Source organism: Poecilia mexicana, unplaced genomic scaffold (assembly GCF_051168715.1).
Source record: "Poecilia mexicana isolate PSO_F unplaced genomic scaffold, ASM5116871v1 scaffold_19, whole genome shotgun sequence".
NCBI lineage: Eukaryota > Metazoa > Chordata > Actinopteri > Cyprinodontiformes > Poeciliidae > Poecilia > Poecilia mexicana.
Window position 1 is genome coordinate 8028506 of NW_028263388.1, and position 21734 is coordinate 8050239.

At 37.5% G+C, this 21734-nt stretch overlaps 2 protein-coding genes across 5 annotated transcripts in view; both read left to right on the forward strand.

The window, feature by feature from the left end:
• Positions 1-2754: 2754 nt before the first annotated feature.
• sult2st2 (sulfotransferase family 2, cytosolic sulfotransferase 2) lies at positions 2755-13276 on the forward strand. Of its 2 annotated transcripts, none has more exons than XM_014979269.2 (6): positions 2755-2971; positions 8426-8637; positions 9482-9608; positions 9756-9850; positions 9987-10167; positions 11811-13276. In XM_014979269.2, exons 1-6 carry the CDS (start codon positions 2833-2835, stop codon positions 11918-11920), a joined length of 864 nt encoding a protein of 287 aa, XP_014834755.2. In that variant the 5' UTR covers positions 2755-2832; the 3' UTR covers positions 11921-13276. The 2 variants fall into 2 exon arrangements, with proteins under 2 accessions (XP_014834755.2, XP_014834753.2); XM_014979267.2 differs by having other exon boundaries at positions 2757-2971; positions 9984-10167.
• A 4437-nt stretch (positions 13277-17713) lies between these two features.
• LOC106932096 (uncharacterized) overlaps positions 17714-21734 on the forward strand; it is a 40912-nt gene continuing 36891 nt past the window's right edge. For 2 of the 3 annotated variants that reach the window (XM_015010619.2, XM_088001094.1), the window contains exon 1: positions 21057-21190. Coding sequence is in view for 1 of the 3 variants with exons in the window: in XM_015010618.2 (XP_014866104.2) it covers positions 17995-18019; positions 19133-19196 (89 nt within the window). In the remaining 2 variants the exon portion in view is untranslated. Of the gene's footprint in view, positions 18020-19132; positions 19197-21056; positions 21191-21734 lie in introns of those variants that run through there. The other variant, XM_015010618.2, reaches the window with a different exon arrangement.

Consider the following 21734-nt stretch of genomic DNA (forward strand, 5'->3'; position numbering starts at 1 on the left):
GAGAGAGTAATACATCTTTTTTCAGTTGAGAACAATGGCTTCAGACATCAGAGAGCTAACTCTCACTCCTGACGCTCCGTTGTTGTTACAGTGAAGAGCTCAAGTGAATGCCAAAGGTCACGACTCGAAGACGTCAACATCATCTTCTTCTTCATAAAGCACTGATGGGACTCAGGTTTCTATTATACATAGCCCACCTGCTCAGGATGCTATTGTACCTGTTAGCGCACAGCAAGCTAAGCCAAAGAAATTTGTCAGGTTTGCAGAGACACCTAGAGGACTCTAGTGGCACTAGAATTTAGCCATTGTAGGATTTCTCTTTTGTCTCTGGCAAAAGACCGTCTAGCGCTGGACGGTTGTATTTACCCAGAATGCTCTATTCTTTAGTCTGCTTCTTGCTTTTAGAGCGGTGTGTTTGCATCCAAACAGAGACTTAGGTTTGTAGGTGGAACAGGAGTTTAATGTTTGGTCAGAGTTCAATTGCTCATTCATAACTCCCCAAATGAACCCGACTTTCTAGACAAATGAACTAGAGTTTGATTAAAGGGGACTGAGCAGGGAAGGTGCTGTGGTTATTTGTTAGCAGTCATCTTCAAGTCGCTGGTATGGTGATGCATCAGCTGAACAGTGAAAGATTTTATTCTGACCTTCCACCTGTATCACAACAACCAAATCATGAGGAATCGTGACCCAATCAATAAAGAACCCCGCTACCTCCAACTTTCACTACACAACATCTTATATTGTCCTCTGAACACACATTTGGGTCTCATAACGTTTTCATTACCTTCATTGTCCCTGTTTTTCTAGTCTTGTGATACCTGCCTCTCCATAGGATGCTGGAATTAATACCTTTTCTCCATCCCTTTAATGAGACCATAAAATGGAGTCTCAGTCTATTGGACTCCATACATCGATCAGTCCCATGTGAGACATTCACTAGGGATGTGAGAAGCCTGGGTGCTATCAGACACTACAGTGTTAATGCAGCCCAGATGTAAACTGGTACCTCATATCCCTATTAAACCTTTCCATGCCAATGCGAAGAGAATTGGTTATTAAAAATTAAGGATTACAAGTCCATCAGATGTGAACTAAGCTGTGTGTGTACTTACCCTTCTCTGAAGATGCCTGTGAAAGCTCTGTTTGACCAAAGAAGACTGTTGGCTGGATATACACTCTGAGAGTTTGTTGCTAAGACGGACGATAAACAGCCACACATAGCCAAAAACGCTAAACCCAGACTGATCCAGATAACAGATAATAGTCCACATTATTAGCCAGTTGTCTGAACCCTTACAAAGTAAGTAGCCAAAGATTGTTCTGCCTCTTTATGAAAAATGACGTCTTTTGTCATTCTGTCCATTATTGAAGATAAATGTGGCTTTGTCAGTGTATTTAAGGGTTACTCAATAGACTGAAGACTATTTTGTATATTGCTGCTAGTGCATAAAAGGGAGTGAACTAGATGTCCAGACTTGACTGCAATGGAATGTAAAGCAGAATGTGAGGCTCAGGGTTCTTGGTGTAAATCAGTGCACTTATGTTACAACCACAAACTTAAATGTTGTTACTTCCTAACATAAAAGACCTTTGTCATTTTAGCCAAAAGTGATTTTTTTTTTTTTGGCAAAAGATGATGTATTCTAGGGACTATTAGCATTATTTTAGGAAAGTAGCAATGTATTTCATTTGTGGGGATTGTGTGAGACTAACCTGAAGTAGTAAATAAGTGTAAATAAAAGCACAGTTTTTTTGCTTATTAGTAAAATCTGAAAAGAGTGGCACGCAGTTGTATTCAACCCCCTTTAGTCTGACACCTTTAAATGAAATCCAGTGCAAAAATCTGCCGTCAGAAGTCTGAGTGGACTTCTAAGTCTGTAATTTAACCTCAGTGTAAATCCAGCTGATCTGAGAAGGTCTCGGAAAGGTTTGCTGGAGAACATTAGAGAAAATAAAGAGAAAGGAACACAGCAGAGAAATTTGTTCTTATGTTTAAAACATAGTACGGCTAATTGCTGGTCACAGTGGATGGGAAGTCAAGTTGACTTAAAAACAGCACAATTATGAAAGAAAACTTTTGAAGGCTTAAGACTGGAACAGATGTTCACCTCTCAGCAGGATAACAACCTTTAAAGGACCCTAAACACCAGTCCCAGAGGGAAGTTTTAATTAATAATAAATAAAAAGTCAATTTATAGATGTCTGTAGAACTTGACTGCATGCTAAGGTGGCATTGCCAGGACTTTTACCATATAAACATGCCAATTTCTTTAAATTCTAAATAGTTTAAGATCTTTAGATCTTAAACTATTTTAAGATCTAAAGAATGTTTAAGCATTCTTTAGATCTGTGCTTAAACATTCAAATTTAGTAGTACTCTCATTCTCAACAAATACAAAAATGTCAGATAAAAAGTTTGTGATAAAAATCAAAGCATTTATGGGATGCCCTAAGAAGCGGCTTAGTTTGCTTCTGCTTTGGGCCGCCTCTGTCTTCCACAAAACGTCTTAGTCACATTCAAGGTTGTGTTTGTAAGATGAACAGAGGGTGTGAATACCTTTGCAAAGCTGGATATAAACATACAAAACATTTTTTTTGTAAACATTCAAAACATCTACGAGTCATTTTCACACATATGGATAAAAGATACAGAATTGAAAACTGTGTTTATGTTACGTTTCAAAGTTTAACACAGAGACCGGAAGAGGCGACGGCTTATAGTCCCAACCTACTCATTATTATCAACAAAGTTCAGACAAAGTCCAGCAGTGTTCAGCTCGGAGCTGCCCGAACCGCACACACTTAGTTCCGTTCACTCTTCTTGGAACCATGACTGAAGCGGACCTCTACACTCTGTACAAGGGCGTCTATGTACCTAATGCGGTACATACTCCGGAGAGCCTCAAGTACTACGAGGAGTTTACATTTCGTCCTGACGATATTGTCATCGTAACGTACCCCAAATCAGGTGAGCGTCCCGCCGTCATTCGCGTCATGAACAGAGGGGGGAAAGGTGTGTGTGTGTGTGGGTGTGTGTGTGTGTGTGGGGGGGGGGTTATTTTAACGCTTTTTCAAAAAGTAACCCAGACTGCTAGATAAACGCGTAAATAGTGAGGTGTTTCGATAATTTATACAAAACTGGCCAAGAATTGGACTTTACCCTTAAGCCAAGGGTTATCCGGAGGTAGCGTTTCATCATTGTTCTGCCATCACGATAAAAAAGAGAGAAAAAGAGTTCCTTAAGTGCATAAAGTTACGCTGTGCCAAATGGCAGCACTTTTAAACGTGTTGAAACACAAACTATCTTTTCTACACACACACACACTCACACACACGCGCACACACACACACACACACACCCCAACCAGTCATTATTGGTTTGTTTCTGGATCATAATTCTGCTTCATTACCCAAGTGTGTTTGTTCTTAAAGTAATGTTTTTTTGTTCAAGAAAACACAAAAAAGATGTTTTTAATGGATCATCCACGTTTCTCCCTTGGGGGATTATGGCTCTCACTGTAATTTGCTTGAGTCCTGAAGCCGTAGAAATGACTTTGCAAGCCTCTCAAAACTGATACAATGTATCAGTGCTTGGCATCTTTTCTTACTTTCCAAGATTATTGGCACTACTACATATTACCAAGCCAGTTGGGTGTGTTGTGGAAAAAAAACTATAAAAAAACCGGGTGATAAGCTCTGCCAGGCAGAGACAACACATACGTTTTATACCAAGGATAAGGAATTAAAAACAAGGGGCGGGACAGTCTGGTTCTGATGCAGCTATAGAAAACAACTTCCAACCTTCTACATGTAACCCAAATAGTTCTTTTGGTGAGCGTTCACAAGCATTTAATATAGCATAATCAGTAATTTTCCACCACAGCAGCCCGTCATTTTTTTGAGTTAAATTTTTTTTTATAAAGTTGGCAGGAAATTTGAAAATATCACTTGATAATCATGTGTTATTAAAAGTCTGGAAGATTAATACCTGAACACCAACTATAAAGTCTTAGAAAATGCAAACATTTTAAAAAGACTTCAAAAAAAGCAATGCTTAGCCTGGTGGGGACACAGGTAAAGCCTGGTGGCCCGCCAGGCTTATAATACACGGGGGGGAAACCCTGTATCGCCAAACAGGTTTCCATTTGGATTAGTTCTGTTGATTTCTATTTCTTTTATTCAGTGTTACTATGACCACTTATTTTGAATACCATTTTCACCGTTCCCCTCAACTTACAGCTGGTAAGCCATCAAAACTGGGTCTGTTTCTTATTCCAGTTTCGTAAGCAGAAACCATCATGATTCCAGAGGACAGGAGTTTTCTTCTTTCACAACCGTTATACAGTACAGTTATTCCTTTGGGTTTTCTTAGCTTTTAGGAACAGGACAGTACAACAGGGGTCTTTGAGAGCTTAATCTGTTTCTTTCAATACTCGGTTCAGCCTTCCCTCTCCTTTTTCTTTACTCTTTTTGTCTCCCCATGTAAGATCTCACAGTACGCAACCAGATATCGGTTCTTTGTAAAGCTACAGATGTTCCCAACAGATTGGTCCTGAGATTATTCATTTGCTTAAAAAAAACAGTAATCTTTATTGTCATAAACTCCAACGAGATTAGGTGTCTTCTAAACGGCAACATCCATTCACGCGACACACATTGTACAAAACCCATAGATTTATTTCTCAGACAAGCAACCGTTGTTCAAAACTGGACCTAGTTCCTTAGGCACCCCTCAGGTGCCGTAAAATTGCTAATTTAAAACAAAATTCAATCATGAAAATGATTTGATAAAGTAATATCTTACCTTTTATGGGAAAGTTGTGACAAACGGCAACGTTGGTATAAAGTTGCACCAGAAACTTTTGGTTTCTGATTTGCAGGAACCAACAGTTTCTGGACACGTCAGACTTTCAGAGTCTCTTCCTATGTTAAGGATTACAGAAACTAAATGCAGCCTTACCTTGTTTAGTTCTTGTTCTGGGAACATAGTTAAGATTTGTACCTAACCAGCAACTCAACTCTAGACCACTCTGTACCTTACAGACCATCAATGAGATTTTAAAATCTGTCCTTTTACCGATGAGGAATAACTGCATCGATAAAGCCTGATATGATTGATGTGATCCATTTTCTTGGTTTGTTTAGGACACTTTTGGCAACATTAAGGACAAACTGCAGTTGCCTACTTCTTTTGTTACAGAAACCCACATACAATAATTACAATAATGTAACATACTGAAATTAACAGCAAGTTTTTCTGTGTCCCATTTTGACAGTAAACCTTGTATTCTAGTGATGTTTTTAAGGTGATTACCAATATTTATTGATATTTTGTATGTATATATATATTCTTACACTTACAACAATTTATAAAAGCAACCACACCACCTAAATTGTGTCAGATAAACACCCCAACACTCCCACATTGTGTCATAATTGCAACCAGACGTAAATAAACATCAGATATTGATTCCGATATGTCGTCTGATAAATATAGTAGATGTAGGAGCACTACATCATCTAAACAGGAGAGAACGTGTAGATGGACAAAAAAAAGTGGCCTGAGAATGTAGCCTTGAGGAACCTCACATGGGTTTTCTTTATTGTGGTTTGCTTAAAAGTATTTCAAAATGACAGCGTAGTTTCGATCTGACTCATAAAATCTGAACCAAAAGTTGTAGGCGCAGACGGTCACACCAACTTTTCCTGTCTCTACATCAGATAGGTTAGCTGCGTCAAACATGGCACTGAGATCCAGTAAAACCCAACACAGACGTTTTGACGTCTTGCTGCTAAAGTTTATATAATTTCAAACCTTTACTGGTGCAGTCTCAGTGCTGTGTTGTGGTCAAAAGCTTGACTCATGAGGTTAAAGGGATATTTGTTGATAAACTGCCTTTTAAAAAGAAAATCTTTGGCTCTTGTTTCAACTCATCTGAGACTTCCTCTCTGCCTCTGACACCGTTTTGATCAGATAAGTTTTCACAGAAGTGTCGCCCACATCCTCCAGCATTCTGTGCATTTAGGTCAAGATACAGCCCAGGTGTTGTTGGTGGGAAATGACCTGTTGGCGAAGTTACGGTCCGGAGACGTATCAGTATCCTGTCTGACGCTGTGGCGTTCAATCGAAAGCAACCACAAGTATGGATAGTATTCCTGTATACAAATTGATTTCTATATGTGGTCACCATGATTTACCTCTTTTTGAAGACATTCATCCAGTAAATGAGATTTGAGAAATTGGTTTTATTTAATCTTCAAGTTAAAAAAAAGCATTTGCCTTTTTGAGAGGGAACTGACTCTGCCACACAGGCTCGTTGAGTGTTAGGCATTGGCTGTTTCGCAATTTCCATTAAAAAATTAAAAAAGAGACGCGTGAATAAGTTTGTATGTGCAATAAGTCATTTAAATAAAAAACTTCTTTGTTGTGGTTTGTGTCAGTGGCAACATCTGGTTGTGTGATGATGCAACTTGTGTTGTACGAGAAATGTGGTTCTATTGCAATTTTGAGAAATAAACTAATTTTGATATGGCAAAAAGAGCCACCTCCCGTTCTTGAATCAAAAACCTAAATTGCTGTGGTTCCATTAAGCAAATTTATTTTCGAAATGTCAAGTTGCGCTGTTGTATGGTCAATGGAAATGCAGCCACTGAGAGACAAACTTGTTGGCTGAATCTATACAGCTAGTGAAACTGGTTCATCAGGTACTTTGTCTGGCATTTTATTAAAAGGCCCTTTAAGAGTTTTGAAACATTGTTTTCTAGTGTTGTGCCATCCCTTGATACGGTAAGCGATTTATGCTGAGTAATGTCGTGAATGGAAAGCGTGGGTTGAGGTTAACCTGCTTTCCGTTGCACTTTGAAGGTAAACAAGTGTCTGTTGTGATGGTAGGAGTAGTGGGACAAGAGTCGCATGTCATTATAATAAACCATGCTTCAGTCACAAACTGGCTGGACAAGGCCCTTCTTTCTCCATTTACTGTATGTAAGCACCCATTGTTGCAGGATGTGCCCAGCAGTGTTGGACTTGTAAAAAGGCTGAGGCTAGTTGTCTTTGCTGCCATATCAGAGGACTGTGATGTGAAAAGAGCTAATGCTAGTACTTCCTTTAGCTGGGCCACACCTGTATGCAACATTAAAATAATTGTTTTAATACATTATCTTCATGCCTCAAATGATATACCTTGCATAACCCAGGGTATACTGTATTAGGCATAGGAATCTTCTTTATGCCCATGTGTTCTCCATGGTGGTGGCAGATCAGCAATATGGTGGTATTGTGGGAAAAAAGATTCCTGATAGTTAAAGTATTCATTTCCTCAAGTCCATCTGGACATTTTAGTCTTGATGTATATTGATCATATCTACTTTAGGTTGCCTAATTAAAGTTTTACTCAATTACTTAGAATTTTGAGGTATTCCAGTGGTTCTGAAGTGGATTTTCTAAGGCCTGCTCTCCCAAGTTCTAGATCTGTATTAAAGTGTAGTTTTTATTTGTATAATTACAGTAATAATTTCCGTAAATTGGGATATTTTTAACATCTAAACATTTTTAGAAAACTATATTTTCACTTCTTGTTTTTGAAAGGCCTGAAAGATGACAGGCCTGCAGGATGGTGGGGTGACGCTGCAGCAGCAATACACCAAATACAGACGAGAAATGGGGGAAGTACACTTTGGAAATTGGGGCTGTGACATAGTCTTTTGTTGTTGTTGTTTCGTTTTTCCCTTTTTAGACACAAAAATGCAAGCAAGGCATTTTAAATGGGTATTTTTATCTGGAGCCAATTTATTTTAAAAAAAAGTGTTTTCAGTCAGCTTCTATGTAGACACAAGGCTTGAAACCATGAAGAAAAACAATGTAGTACTTAACTTTCCGTAACCTTTGATTTACCTCGGCTAGCTTTTAGTTTCCAATGTTGTTGCGTCTGAAATCTTGGCCAAAATAAGTCCAAGGTTTATTTTGGCCAGTGATAAAGGCCAAAATAAACAATTTTGACCTATCATTAATCTCAGACTTTTTCACAGCGATCATGGTTTAAAAGCTACAGGGTCAATTTTAAATGAACTGCGCTGATCCTGACTTTTAGAAAGAAAAAGGAAAAGAGTTTGGGTCAGGATTAGAATCCAATTGAAATGAATAATTTTTTATTTTGCATTTTTCAGCTTTGAACTTGAACTAAAATCTATTCAGTTTGTTATAATCTACAAATCTAACGTAAGAAAAGTTGAAAGGGGAAGTCTTCTTCCTTTAATTCAAGTTATCCATCAAGTTTGGTGGATTTTATCAACGTACTTTAATGAAAACTCTGTGAAACATTGTGATATTCAGCACGGTTGTCCTGGCTTTAAATATTTGCTAATAGTAATGAAATAAAAAAAAAAGGCTGCATATTCTCACTACCTTGTTTTCTTTGTGTAGGGACAACTTGGATGCAGGAAATTCTTCCCCTAATCCTAAGTGGAGGGGATCCAGCCTCCGTTGAGACGCTGCCTAACTGGGACCGCGTTCCCTGGCTGGAGGAGACCCGGGCCCCCACCCTGAAGCTTGAAGAGCGGCCGTCTCCCCGCTTGTTCACCACGCACTTCCACTACAACATGATGCCGCCATCCTTCTTTCAAGTAAAACCAAAGGTAAACCTGCCACTGAGTCTGTGGTTGTACTTCATTAATCTAATAAAATCCTCTCTGTGTGTTATCAAAAACATTTTTTTCCCCTTCTTGACTAGGGATACACCAGTCCACTTTTTTCACTTCTCATCCCAATACAGATATTGGAGGTTTAGCATCGGCTAATACCGAAAACAGTGCTCTAGTTTACTTAAAATGTTTCCTTTTTTAAACAAACATAGATGTATTGAATTACAAAATCTGTTGATAACTGACATAACTCAAACATGTAAAAATAAACCACAACAAACATTGTTTCAAATGGTTCAGAAGCTTCATTCGATTAGAAATTTTAAATAAAATAAATAATGAAAGTATGATGTCGCTCAGAGCACAAAACATAGAATTAGACTGAATAGAGCCGCCCTTCTGGACCGGCGCATTGTCACCGATAACTGATCTAGGATGTTTCTTGATATCGGGACTGATACAGATATTAATATCGGATCGGTGCATCACTACTTTTGATATGAACTTGTGATCCAGATTTGGGTCGCATCTTTTTGAAGGAAAAGATCAAAAAATTTAGTACAACTCATTGAGAAATTCACAAATTCAAAAAGGCATGATCTGTTTCTGCACTCTGTGAATTTTTAAAATAATTTAAGCCATCTTATTCCAGTTTGTGCATGTTAAAATAATTGTTTTAAAAATTATAAATGTGAGGAAGTTTTACTTTGGATAATTTTGGGTTAGTCTAATTTTGTGATTTTGAAATGAAAAACAAATAAATACACAAACCAAAGGGTTTTGCTATGAAACTCTGTACTTTGAAGATACATTATAAACTGTTGTACCACCTCTGCAGGTGGTCTACGTCATGAGGAACCCCAAAGACGTGTTCACGTCTTCCTTTCACTATTACAACATCTCCTCATTCTTGGTGAAACCGGGTCCGCAGAGCGAGTTCCTCCAGAAGTTCCTCACGGGAAAAGGTTACCATCTCTATGTAGCTTTATCCTGCATGCACTGTGAAAGTGTTACAGAGTATAAATCTAATCTTATTTGTGTTCAAAAACTGATTCATAATCCTTGATAAAGAGAAAAAATGTGTGAATCTGTTGTTTTTTTCTTTTTTTCAGTTATTTTTGGCTCCTGGTTTGACCATGTGAAAGGCTGGCTGAACGCTAAAGAGGAACTGCAGATCATGTACATCTCCTACGAGGAGATGATAAAGGTGACAGCAAAGTGCTTTTTCCTTTGTTTTTGGTTTCAAACAAGTCGTACAGGAATAGCGAATCTTGCCATGAAACTCTCTGTGAACATGAACCAATCTCTGAAATGGAACTGTGTTGTGCCTTCGTGTTCAGCAGGACCTGAACGACTCTGTGAGCAGAATCGCTCAGTTCCTGGGGAAGTCTTTGGAGCCAGATGTGCTGAAGAAGATTGCCGACAAGTGTTTATTCAAAAACATGAAGAACAACCCTATGTCCAACTACTCAGTGGTGCCCCAGGAGTTCATGGACCAAACAAAGAGTCAGTTCCTTCGTAAAGGTGAGTTTTTGTAATTAACACGGCCCCCTAGTGGTGGAATGGGTGTCTGTTTTAGATTCCTGGTTTTCATGCCAGTTAAGACTGGTTTGGATTATTTTGTACAGTGAATTTGGAATCACTCCTGATTTTAAATGCCCTTAAAAAGTAATAATCTCAACCCAGCTGAAAAAGCTGCCAAAAGTAACAGGAGTAGTGACATTGTTTTGGATGACACGATGGATGCCCTTAACTAAAGTACTAATAAAGACTCTGGGTGAGTTTGTAATATAAGGATTTACCTGGTGGTTCATCCAGCAAGGAGAATAAAATCAAAAGAAAAGGTTTTCAAAAGTAATAGCTTGGAGACCTAGCAATCCAGCACGCTACAGATGAATTTAAAAGCACGTCGTCACAATGATGAACGGCTGCTTGTGACAAATTCTGTAAATCTTAACACTATACAGCTCTGGAAAAAATGAAGAGCCCACTTCACTGTACCCCATTGAAAACCTCCTGGTTATTCCACCAAATTTTGATTTCTGAACTCTTCCTGAGTTAAAACACTAGCATTGTTGTTTCTAAATGAATATCAACTTGTTTTCTTTGTATTATTTCAGGTCTGAAAACGCTGCATCTTTCGTGTTATTTTGACCATTTCTCATTTTCTGCAAATACTAAATTTTTGCTTGGAATTTCAGAGACATGTTGTCAGTAGTTCATAGAATAAAGGAACAATATAAATTTTACTCAAACATATACCTGTAAAAAAGTAAAATCAGAGAAACTGATCATTTTAAGTGGTCTCTTTGTGTTTCCGGAGCTGTATTTCTAGCAGCATTCAGATTGACGTAATTTTTACCCTGGATCTAATCCACATCGGTTCTCTGATGTGCTCCAGCATGTGTAAGCATATTCCTCCCAACGCAAGGTCTCATCAGAGGAATCTTCCTGTTATGCAGCAATTGTGCAATTCTCAATTTTACCCAGGTACTCATTCCATGTTTTACGTTTGAGAGTTTAACTGCAGTGTAGTAACAAGGAAGTCAAAAGGTTACTCTGGGAACACAGTTACAGTAGATGCAACTATTGTCTTCAAACATGGAGGAGGATAATCTGGAGAAATTGACCACTGATTTAGTAGGATTTGGATATATTGGCAAACGTTTTGAACTGATATAAAAAGCAGGCATTACAAACTGGAAACTGTTGCCCAAGAAATCATGTTTCTTGGGCAACAGTGATAAACTTTATGTTCACAAACAACAACTATGGCCGTCTCGATGGTACTGCTGTTTGTGTCATGCTCAAACTACTTGTCTTATTCTTTATTTTTTATTGAACTGTTCCATCTTTGTCCTGATTCAATAAAGCGCACAAAATATATGTGGTTAAAAAAATAGAGCTATATGAATTGTAGAATTTTAACGCATGAATAATCTCATTTTTATTTGCTGCTGAAAATATTTAAATTTCAACTCAAGTGCATTAAGGCAACAACTTGGACACATTAGTGACTTTAGAAATAAAAGTCAAAAAGGCTTAAAGTTATGTTACATTTGTGTGCAAATTCCATAACTTTCCATAACCGATGAGATAAATTCAACATTTTCCTTTAAAAAGAAAGAGTTTCTAAAAGGTCCCACGTCTCTTGTGTTTTATTTCAGGGGTCACTGGAGACTGGAGGAACCTGCTTACGCCAGAAGAGGCACAGCACTTTGATGCAGTGTTCAAAGAAAAAATGAAAGATGTGAACTATAAATTCAACTGGGATTAAGCAAGTTTAATGCAATTACTTTTATCATTTCATAAAAAAAAATTACCTGTATGTCAGACCAATGACTGAAAAATTCAATACTGTATTTAAAAGAAATCAGTTCAAACTTTGACAGTTCAAAATGGAACTGGGAAAATACCTAAAAATCAAAATCTCTACTGGTTTTGCAAATTTGGAAAACCAGTGAGTTAGTTTGGTTATTGAAGGCAAAGTGTTGTCTTCAATAACCAAGCTAACTATGTCAAGTGACGTAAGCCAAGAATAAAAAAATCCCTTAGTGTTTGATAACTGATTGAATCAAATGGAAACTGTCAACAGAATAAATGGTTTAAAACCTGTACCATGAAGATTGATTAGCTTAGGGAAAATGTAGACAATTGACGTTACTATAGCATAAATAAACAATTTTAGCATTAGCTGTTTTAAATTGCTTAAATTAGCTAAAATGGTGACCCATCTCTTAGCTTTTCACCGTGACACAGCACTTCGCTTTTCACCTCGACCTAGTGGTTAGCTTTTAACCACTCTAAAATTTTCTGCAAACTCACTGCTATATGTCATTTTTCTGGCTTAGGCAACAAAACTATTACTGAGAGTTGCTTCAGACAACCTCTGTTGAAAAAAATTGAGCTATCCCTTTAAGCCGGGAGAGAAGTTATTTTTTTAAGAGCTAGTTTTGATGTTATAGCTCAGGCGGCTCTGCCATTAGATGGTGTTTCACTTTGTCCTCAAAAGCTGCATGCATTTTACTGACTCACTGAGTTCAGAAAGGGAAGGGTTGTTTTAACAGCATTCCTCCAAGCACATTACTGATATGATGCAAGGCATGCAAGATTGACCTTTAATATATTTTGAATATTTTTTTGGAATAATGTTGGCCTTTAGAGAATGAAGAATACATGTTGAGTTGCAGTAGTTCTCTGTGTTAAAGCTTGAGGGACGACTGAAAACCTCAGCCATGGAAAAGAGAAAGGCGTACATAGCATGCCTACATCGCACATATGGAGAAGCACCATAAGTTTTCTACGCTCACCTGTAGTAAAGTGGCAAAGATAAATCTGAAGTAAGCAAGTCGTATTCAACAAAAATACCAGGCATGTTAATTCCTGAGCAGCTGAAATCCTATAAAAACCTGTTGCTACTACTGCTTTTCATAAGCACTTACGTAATGTAATTAAAATAATGTATCTAAGAACATTAATAATGTTTCACCAAAACAAATATTTGTTGATTTTCATACAAACTCTTATAAAAACTATGTAACTCATAGTCCTGTATCCTTTTATTATGCTTTTTAGTATAATACTGTAGAAAATTGTTCAAAACAAATACAAATTCTTACACTCTGTGTCTCCAGTTTTGAGTTTGAGTTTATTGAACATAGTGTATATATATATTTTCTACATATACTGATTTCGAAAAGCACCAAATGTTGGGTAGCTGTAAATGTTGCGTCTCACACAGCAAAGTCAAGAGTTGGCTCTTGTCAATAAGTTCGAGTGTTTAAGTATTATTTTCTTCTCAAGCCGCACACAAACATGTTAATTTTTGTTCCTTTATCACTTGTTTAGGTACCAAGTGGTTTTTAGAACAGACTCTGGCAGTTTCATGCAAAAATGAAAAAATAATAACTAATATTCTTCCTTTGGGGGCAGGATAAAGCTGTCTCCTGTGTAAATTGTGTGGCCAGATAGTTACAAAAACAAATATACAGCATACTTTTTTTTTTTACTATAAAACTGAAAGTAAGTGGTTTCAAAAGTAAAAGCTCATGTTAATTTGTAACTTCAGGAAACGTTTTCATACAAGTATAGCTGATGTATAGACCTGGATGTTTTGGTTAGATAAAGACGATACTGAGGTAAAGAATACCTGCCATTGGGTTCCTGTGTTTCTGTCTGTGATGATGTCTAATAGTGCGTTCGCACAAGACATGTTTTGAGCATCAGGTGCGTCTGGTTTACGTTCAAAACCTATGTGGAGCGCTGGACACTTCATACGCTCAAAACGGTTCAAATTGCGTCGCACTAGACATTTAAAACGCGCCTCAAAGACCCTCAATGCATCTCCGCATAGACTTTGACTGTAAACCAGACACACTCGACGCTCAAAACTCGTTTAGTGTGAACACACCATTACATTAACTCTCTGTACTCTCCATTTTTCCCTTAAGAATTACTGTTTGCTTCCTTTATCTCCTCCCCTCATCTCATTTGGCCTCAAAAGATGGCTGCCCATACTGAGCTGTTGATTTCTTGTTAGATCTGAGTTGTTCCTTTCCTCTGTCGCCGTATGCTTGCAGAAGAGGATGGATTGCTGACATCAACTCCGTGTTCAAGGTTTGGCAAAATATGACCTACTGATCATTTGGGTGTACAGTATTGTTCTATAACTGAGAATTGATACAAGTATAATTTGGACCGCACCACATTTCATATAATTGTCTTGTTTACTACCTTGAGAATAAATACCTGCCTGGCTGCGGTTTGATGACTCAGGCTGCACGAATTTACAGGATCACTTCGGTCAGTGACGCTTCTGTGAGCTGCAGCTTCCATGAAAAAAACCTTGTTAGCAACTTCCTGTTGGACAAATTTACATGAAGAGTTCAAAGGAAATTCTCCAAAGCCGACGGTCAATTCAGTACACCACACACATGAATATGCGTGGCGTACTCACGCTAACCGAGCAGAGTCGGGAAATGTGTTGCAAGAGCTGTCATGCCAGGTGCTTAAAAGAAAAAAAAAAAAAAACCACAAGGTTCCTGTAAAACCATTTCCATCTTATGTCTCATTTTGTCCTTTGTGAGAGACTACAGAGAAACCGACAGCTTTAAAGTAAAGATTAACACTGACAGAACAGTCAGCATGTCGTTTGTAACAGAGTTGGTTGGGATGTTCTCATCTTATAAACAAGAAGTGGTATGTAGTAATTTAAAGGTTGTGAAATGTTTGGCATGCCAGCAAACTCTTCTGATGTCTTCTGAAGACTTAGAGCTCATCTTCCTCACATAGCAGAGATCTTAAGCATAGCAAATGGCATACTTTAGACATAAATCATAGAACTGAAGGAAAAAAAAAAAAAGAGAGAGATTTTACCGGCGCTTTGTCTACACATGTGGACACAAATATAAAGTCGTCTGTAACACAAACTGACTGTTCCAGAGAGACACCATTTTTTCCCAATTTGGAGTTTATTCGACAAAGATTGCAACAACAAAGCTTGACAAATTATGTTTGTACAAAAGTGAAGTGACTCCCAAAGAGCTTTTGGCTGCACAAACTTGGTGTTCTTGGAATGGTTTTGGGAAACTGAGAAAGTAAATGATTAAAGAAGAGCCTCAAGTAAAAAAAAAAGTCTGAAAGACTCACCTTAGGAAATGAAGAAAATAAAACAATAAATACCTTTTAACAGATCCTACGAAGAACATCTTTGTAACTACAGAGTATTAGAAACAGATTGGGATGAACAGAGCTTCTCTTGTTTACACAGAAATATTATTTGCATGCGTTTCTTCAGGAGGAGTGGAGAAATCGTTAATTACTGTACAAATGTCAGCAACTGACATGGTTTTGTTTGATTGTTTTATGTCACATGGTGCCAGTAGTCATGTTGCTGATATGTTGTTATTTCAGAGGTTGAGTCCATATTATCTGCTGAGGGAGTTCAGTTGTGTCCAGCCCGTCATGTGGCCGGGTTCCCAACACAACACCCTAACACATTCCTGGTGGGCTCCAGAGACTCCAGCTATGCCTCTTCTTCTCTCTCTGCTGTGGTTCTGGCTTTCCAACAGTTGGCTGGTTGGCTGCTACGGCCCAGGACAAGATGATGGATTTAGTGTTTATAGTACAGATGTGCACACAGCTGCGCTTCAAACTCCCACTGGGACCACAACAGGAAGTCTTGTGACCAGCATAGAAAAAAAAGGACTTCAGTCATTTGTTGCAACTGCAATTGAGAAAATGAGCAGGATTTCTTCATTGTTGTGCTCAGTCACCAAGCTAACAGCTGTAGCTACTAGTGACCGCGCCCACTTCAAACTCCTGACCCGATTAATTTTCCCTCAAATGTGTCAAGAACAAGATGCAAAAGATCCAAAATGTTGTGCTCCGACAACAGGGTAATATCGTTGTGTTCTGGGAGAAAAAAGTATTTCTCTGTTCTTGTGGGGTATGTACAAGCCTCAACAGTGTAGGTCTGCTCAATACACATTGATTGATAATTGATGGCACTGGCATCATCCATTGTTTCAGGCTGACAATATGGCTGCCGCAGATGTGAACGGTAGAGAAAGTTGGTGGAAGTGCTATGTTCCTTCTGTCTATTGCATATATTTGATATATACACTTAAATATATTGTATAGTAGTTGCTGTCCAGTTACATTAATAATATAGCATCAAAACCGAGGCACACCCAGTATCTGCTTGTAGAAGCTAATGGCAGTGCTAAAGTTAATACCAACAGACTGATGCTGCTCTTGTGGGAAAACAGGCAGACAGAATCGTCTTTTCCCACTGTTTTCTTTGCCCTCCATTTTTCCCTAAGTTCGACTCAATGGACTTGGAAAATCACAATAATGGAAAAACAGCTCATGTTTCAGACAACACTACCTCTCACATTGACATGTAAGGAATTTTAAATGGAGCCTAAAGTTATTGTTTACACAATGAGAGTAAATGCAGATGATTATGGGTCTGGTTTCTGAAGTGGACAGTCAGGAAAAAATACTAAAAAACATAAAGAAAAAAGGATGTGGACTGCAACTCACAAAGTCACGTTCCGACGATTGAAAGGCAGATTTACTGACTATGGATGTTATACTGACCTCTGTTGGTCAGTTCTGGCATTACAACATCACGTCTTGATCATCAGTTTAATGGAATATACTTCACATAATAATAATAATAATAATAATAATAATAATAATAATAATAATAATAATAATAAATAATAATAATACAATAACCATTTTCATTATTGCTTTTCCAAATACATAAACAAATATATGTTAATATGACTATTATTAACATCACAGCCTAAGACGGTCCCACTAACGCTAAATGCTAGACTTTGACAAATTAAAAACCTGCACTGCTAAATAATTTAATGCTGTAATTAAAGTTATCATATCACTATGGCCTCAGGCTCTGATTAAAATAATTCAAGGGTCATTGTTAATCCAGATTACGTTTTTACAACTAAGAATTGCAATAGTAAATTGATATATAAATAAGTAATATGAAAAGACCTTCCCATCTTCCTTGAGAAATAATTTTCTTCAATGTTTTTAAGAAAATATGAAGTTATTCCCACATATTTTATATCTGTATGTCTCATTTTATATTTGACTTATGCCCAGATAATAATAAAACAAGACCCCTCACTACTGGTTATTTTATTGCATATATTTATTTTTCCTTCTTTTTTTTGCTTCATTTTTGTTTTAAGGCTTTCTTGTTCTGCATCACCTTTTTCATATTTTTCTGAACACTTCTAGTCCTAAACTAATAAAGTTCATAGCGAAAAAAACAAATCACTCACATCATGCTAGGTTCATGTCGTGCGGGAAAAAAAGCAGCTCTTACTTATAACCTGCCACAACTCGCGAGACTGTTGACCACAGTTTTAAATCTAATGCTTATAGAAACAACAAAAGAAACTTCTTGTGGGGTTCTTGGACGCAGTTACACATATATATAATTACAATGATAATTTCTTTTCTGCGTTTTTCAGCAGATAAGTTGCATTTACTAGCTTGTAGTACAACATGAACGCAGCATTATGTTAGCTTCATAGCTTGCTCACATGCTAGCGTTCAAGCTGCTAAAAATGGCGAATAATAAGTGAAACAATATTACGTTTTCAAAGTACCGGTGAGATGACTGCTTATTAATACATTTAAATAAGCAGCTGACGGAAAATAGCGACCTATTACTTTTCAGAACCTTTGCTATCTGTTGCTAATATTAGCATGTGAGATGTGCTAGCCAAGATGGACCGGCTGTTTTCAGGCTTATCTCTGCCATAAACGTTCAGAACAAAGACATGCAAGCAGACCAAACAGCAGCAGCTCATGGATGCTGCTGCAATAACAGCAGGTAGCAAAATACCCTTTTCAGTATTTGCTCAGTTAACTACGTTTTCAAACGTTGCTTCCATTCAGTAAATTATCAGAAAGAAATATCATCTACTACGTTATTTATAAGTTACACATTTCAGTCATTTCCCAGTTTTCAAACTGCAAGAGAGAAAGAACGATTGAAAATAAATCTTTATTTTAGTCCTTAAGGTTTGATACATATTTTGCACTATTTATCCCTATGCCAGTAACTAGTAACTGGGTAGAATACATTGCAGACTGTCATACAGAAGCCTGTGAGGCTGCATAAGAAGGTCACTAATGCACAATATAAATATGCATTTTACCAGGAAGAATAAGAACATACTGATGGCTAATTGTATGTTTCATAAGCTGCTAAGTTAATCCTAATGATTTCTGAAAGAAACTAAAAATGAATGAGTGCAAGATGCTGCAACTCTGCACTATAGATGGAGTTTCAGGGTCAGACAATATTGCTGAACTTTGATCACAGCATTGCAATACTCAGTGCAGCTGTGTCAAAAGTTATGTGTATACTGTCATCATATGTATGCAGATGATCTTGTGGTTTTTTTAGTGCATCAAGTGTATGTTTTCAGCAGCTGTTGCTAGATGCCACTATATTCTGCAAACTTGGGGACAGACTATGAAAAACCAAGTCTGAAAAGACTTCAGGTTGACTACAATGATGCGTTATGAGTGAATCTGAAAAAACCAAGATGGCACAGTGCAAGCAAATTGTTTGGGAGTCAACACTCTGAAGGAGTTTAGAAATTGATGTATGAGTTTATATATCTCATAAATTAATCTGAAAATAAAATTACAGTGGGCTTAGAAAGTCCACAGTTGAACTCTACATGATGCCATTGACAGTATTACATTTTATGTAATTAGAGATATGCATGTCTGTTGTTAATCCTGTTTCTAGCTAGCTAGTGGTAAGCTCGCGATCAAGCTAGCTAGTGGTAAGCTAACAAGCAAGCTAGCTTGTAGTAAGCTAGCAAGCAAGTTAGCTAGTAGTAAGCTAGAAAGAAAACTAGCTAGTAAGCTAGATAGCTTTTCTGTTTCTATTTGTCAAGATCATTCCTGATCTTTCTATTTGCTTTTTAAGCTCCAGCGCTGCACCGAGGACACAGAAAACATGATGCACTGAGAAATAAACTGACAAATCCAAGGTATGCTGTGCTAAATTCCTAACAAATTATGCTGCTGGTTTCGACAAGAACAACTCTGTTTTCTAGCCTTGAGAGTTTCAAGGTACTTATTTTTCTTCTGCTTTCAATAAAAATCATTTTCACAATGCTATTACAGCCTGCTAGCTGACATGCAATTTAGCAACTCTTTGGTAGTAAAGCATCTCAGTTATTTTGGGTTATGATATGTATCTGACATGACTAATGTTGAGAATGAAAATCTCAATCGATGAATCATAATTTGTATTGACACACGGAGCATAAAATCAGCCAAGAATAGCATTCAGACTTTACTTATTTTATTAACTTTCAGCGCTGAAAGGAGACGCTTTACCATTACATCCGAGAAGAGTTTCTAAAAAAAAGTCTGTGCAGCGTCTGAGGAGAAGGAGGAGGGCAGCTGATTATATGGACTGAAGACACTCCCTGAAATCACACCGTGTCTCTGTGGCCTGATAAGTTTCTGTTTCTCATGAGAAATGGACCTTGGTGTCTAACAGAATCAAAAATGTAACTCTTTACTATGGGCCCTTTGTCTAACAGTGTGTGACTCTTTCTCGGCCTTGGTAAAGCGTCTCAACACTAATCTTTTATTTTTTATAATATTCAATATTTTCACCACACTTATTTGTGCATTGATTGGTTAATGGCCAAATAATCTGTCCTGTTTTTAAGAGCCTTCAAACTGAAACCTTTTAGGTTTCATTTTGTCATGAAACAGTAGCTGATAGCTAATGAGTTAAATTTTAGCTAATGAGTTAGCTTTTGGCTAACTGATTAGGTAATAGCTAACTTATAAGATTTATCTTCAAAGCTTACCATAAGCCAAAGACATAATTCCGTTAAGCATTGTGGAAAAAAAATCATTATTATTTTTGTCTTCTTTACAAGTAAAGAAGATTAAAAAAATATTTTATAAACTTTCTCAATTAGCCTTATATAGATGTTCACAATCCCATTCGCTGTTCTATTTAAGTGCCAGTAAGTTTCAGTGCATGTCTAAAATAATTCAAATTACAAGCTCTGGATTGTAAAAATGCCTGTACTGCTTTACATTCTGCATGTTTTTTCCTCTACTATCGAATTTCAAAGCATATCTTTATCTTTCAAGTTGACATTTTTGGGCTTTTTTTTTTTTTTACAACTTTGCTATCCCTCAGCCATTGGGGAACTGTAGCTACTTTTGTGCTGAACCCTGTTGCCCTTCCTTGGTTAAACAGCTGAAACAAGGTCATATGGTTTGTTACTGAACAGCTGCAGTGAATCAGCTGGTTCGAGCCGGGAACCTGAAACTTAAAGCCCTCGGCTTCTTGGTGACGTCCCCGCTTGTGTTTGTTTAGTTTTCCCTTCTGCTTCGTCACTTCTTCTGTTTTCTTACATGGCAGCATATTAACTTGTTATTCGCATTAAGAAGTCCGACTGTCAGTGGAGTTGTCAGTTCAGCATACGCAACAAGTTATGACGAAAATAAGTCATTAAATTGTTTATAATATGATAACTAGCGTTGTCGTGGTTTCAAAGTGTATTTAAAGCAGGTCTGGTTGCAGCTGCAGTCAACTACAACACACGCCCGTGTAAAACTCATTAACCTACTTAACCGCTAAGTCAGGACGCCATACAGCTGTTAATAACAAAGTGTATGATGATCTAAGTCATGATTCTATGTTGCCGATTAAATAAAATCATATGGTAATGACAGCGTATACATGTCTGAACTAAGCGTATGACTATCTGACAACGTATGCTGATCTGAACAGCGGGGCTCTTTTCCGGAGAAATGAAACAAGGCTTCTAGTTTCACTTTCATTTCTCCCCGACCTGTCTGACTATGTAACACAGACGGCGCACTCGATAAGGAGAGGGAGGGAAGGTGCGGGGGTACATAAACACAAAGAGGAAGCTTGGTGGTCATTGTTGGAGCTTGGTGAAGAAGTTCAAGAGAGGCACTGCACATGTAGTTTGTGGTAAAGGAAAAGGTGAGAATAATATATTTATACCATTTATATAACAACATAAACTCGATTTTTTGGTGTTGTTTAAAGCTGCGCCAGAATGGCTACTGTTTTTTTTGTTTGTTAAATGCTTGGTTAAATGTTAATGTATTTTGGATTTTGAGTATTTTTGCTTAATACAAAGCTTGAAGCTGCTGGGCGCTGACATTTTGTTGTGTTTTGTTGTCACAAAGTGCACCATTTGTCCTTGTCCTGTTATATTCTGACGGTAATTACTACAGCAAAACAACATTTTTCTAATAATTGTTTTTAATAATTGCGCAAACTGATGCATAATTACAGTAAATCTAAGCTGAAGGATTTCCCTTTGTTTGCACGCTCTGTTTACAGCGGATGGGGTGTGATTCAGTCTGTGATCATGCTTTAAATTCCTCTTCTGTCTTTCCTTAACAAATCCTTTTGCTAAAAGCTTAATCATTAAGCTTTAATAGGTATAATAGGTATTTACACCTATAAACCAGACTTGAATACACAGCAACATAGACGCTAGAGGTAACGTTAAAGTACA